The sequence below is a fragment of the Propithecus coquereli genome, unplaced genomic scaffold, assembly GCF_000956105.1.
Source record: "Propithecus coquereli isolate 6110/MARCELLA unplaced genomic scaffold, Pcoq_1.0 Scaffold776, whole genome shotgun sequence".
Classification (NCBI taxonomy): domain Eukaryota; kingdom Metazoa; phylum Chordata; class Mammalia; order Primates; family Indriidae; genus Propithecus; species Propithecus coquereli.
The window spans coordinates 275,661-278,188 of NW_012153907.1; the positions used below are offsets into that span (position 1 = coordinate 275,661).

The 2,528-nt window shown below is 41.1% G+C and overlaps 1 protein-coding gene across 2 annotated transcripts in view; it reads left to right on the forward strand.

The window, feature by feature from the left end:
* AKAP8L (A kinase (PRKA) anchor protein 8-like) overlaps window positions 1-2,528 on the forward strand; it is a 36,184-nt gene that overhangs the window by 4,994 nt on the left and 28,662 nt on the right. For both annotated transcript variants that reach the window (XM_012662742.1, XM_012662743.1), the window contains exon 2: window positions 720-794. In XM_012662742.1, the coding sequence (XP_012518196.1) occupies window positions 720-794 (75 nt within the window). The remainder of the gene's footprint in view (window positions 1-719; window positions 795-2,528) is intronic.

Below are 2,528 nucleotides of genomic sequence, written 5' to 3' on the forward strand. Positions count from 1 at the left end.
TTTAAAGAAGATGCTCTGTCGATCAAGCCAGAGTGCAGTGGTGTGATTATAGCTCACTGCAGCCTCCAACCCCTGGGCTCAAGTGATCCTCTTGCCTTAGCCTTGGAAGTGGCTGAGACTACAGGCACATACCACTAAGCCTGACTAATTTTTTTTATTTTTTGTAGAGATGGGGTCTTGATAAGTTGTCCAGCTTGAACTCCTGGTCTCAAGTGATCCTCCTGCCTCGGCCTCCCAAAGTGCTGGGATTACGGGTGTGAGCCATAGCACCCAGCTATATATACTTTTTTTAATGGGAAAACTAAAATATAAAGCAGGTTCTATAATATTTCGGATTTGGGGCAGGGAGAGAGGGGGTATTATTTACTTTAACATCATTTCAAAGCTAACCCCCATCCTTGTTTCAGTCCTTTTAGTGATTTAATAATAAGCATTTTTCTCATTTAACTGAGTGATAATTTGAGTACTCATTTATCAAAATGGGTACCGGCTTAAATGTTTAAAGCCTTTTATCCAGTCCTCCTGGTATAGCATGTTAAACATAGCCTGCCTTTCCATTGGTTAGTATGTTTTGGAGGCCTAATTACAGCGTGGAATCTAGAGGTTTTGGTGGCTCTCCACTGACGGGAGGGCTTGCCAGCAAGTCTATGCTGAAGGGTACTCTGGGGTCATTTTCCTGTTGCTTGTTTGAAGTAATTAACCACACTGTGTGTGTTTAGGCTTTGTCCAGGGATCTGAAACCACTTTGCAGTCAACGTACTCGGACAGCAGCGCCCAGCCCACCTGTGATTATGGTAAGTGTGGGCCCTGGCAGGAGCCAGAATATTCTCCAAAACAGTCCTTTGTCTTCTTAGCTGCCTTCGGCTTTGCTGTCACCCTGTGTTGCTTTCTAAACCTGAACTTGTGTAAAATGGTATGGGGTGATGTGCCATTTGAATGGTTAGTGCTTCCCTTTGGGGCAATTATGAGAAAGAGATCTGTGTTACGGAGCAAGCTAGACTGTAAATGATTGCTTCCTTTGACCCTTTAACATTTTGTAGAAGTACCTGTGGTCTTTGATAAAAGGTCTGGATTCGGAACATCCCCTTGAGGGACCAGGAAGGACAGTGGCTAATCAAAGTCCAAAGGATTGGTCCAGGAGAAACCGAGCTATTAACTTAGCCCCCAGCCCCAGTGCAGCGCAAGTTCCGCTGTGGAAGGGAAGCTGAATCTAGCAGGCTTTTAGAAATCTGGTCAGGCTATGGTAAGCCAGCAGGCTGCGTACACACAGCGTTGAGTGAAAATCTCTGATTGGTTACTCAGGTGTGGGCACAAACACTTAACTCCCTTAATTCAGAAGAAGCCACCAATAGGATTCACAGATGCTGTTTTGTTGGTGTGCTATGGCAGCCCGGAACTGACAGTAGAGCTGGTCTTTTGGGCATCTGTGACCTTAGGGGTGTCTGTTGAGAAGGAGCCCTCTTTAGAATTAATAAGGATAGTATCTTGGTTATTGATATGGGTAATTTGTTTTATTACCAAGATCTGGGGAAAAACTGAACCTACACAGCTGACATTCAGGAGTCACTGAATAAATGGACATAAGAAGACTCCCCAAGGATTAGCAGCTAGTTTCAGGGGGAGGGGGAGACTTAAAATGTTTCAAAATTGGGTAAGAATGTGTCTGGCCTTTCCTAAGTAAGGAGATGCTTGGTTTGCTAGGCTTCAGCATCCTGCCCTCCCTCCTCTTCCTTTTAACCAAATGTCATTTGCACATCTTTTTGAATTCTTTTCCCCTGGGTTACATAGTCTGAATACAAGCCTTTTATCAGATGTGCCACTGCAAGTCTGTGGCTTGTCTATTCATTCTCTTGTCAGTGTCTTTGTTTTTCTTTTTTTACTTTTTTTTTTTCCCTTCTTTATATTTTTCTCTTTAATTGTCTCAGGCCAGAGCTTGTCAGTGTCTTTAGAAGACACAGGTTCTTAATTTTGGTGAAGCCCAATTCATCAGTCTTTTCTTTAATGAATCATGATTTTGCTGTTTTATCTAGGAAATCTGTGCCTACCTCAAGGTCACAAAGGTTTTCTTCTAAATTTTCTTTTAGGTATTTTAATTTTAGGTTTTACATTAAGTCTGTGATTCATTTTGAGTTAAGTTTCCTACAAACTGGGTATTACAGGTCAAGATTTCTTCTTTCTTTTTTTTTTTTTTGGCGGCATATAAACATACAATTGTTCTAGCACCATTTGTTGAAAAGACTATCTTTTCTGTATTGAATTGCCTTTGTACCTTTGTTGAAGATCAATTGACCGTATGTTGTGGTTCTATTTCCAGACTCTAATTCTGCTCCATTGGTCTGTACATAAACTTTCTTCAGCAATAGTCTTGATTACTAGATAGTAAGTCTTGAAATCAGATAATGTGAGTCCTTCAGGTTTGTTCTGTTTTCCAAAATTGTCTTGGATATAATAGTTCCTTTGCTTTTTTAGAAGCAGTTTATCAATTTTTGTGAAAATTCCTGCTGAGATTTTTGAGTGAGAAAGCCTTG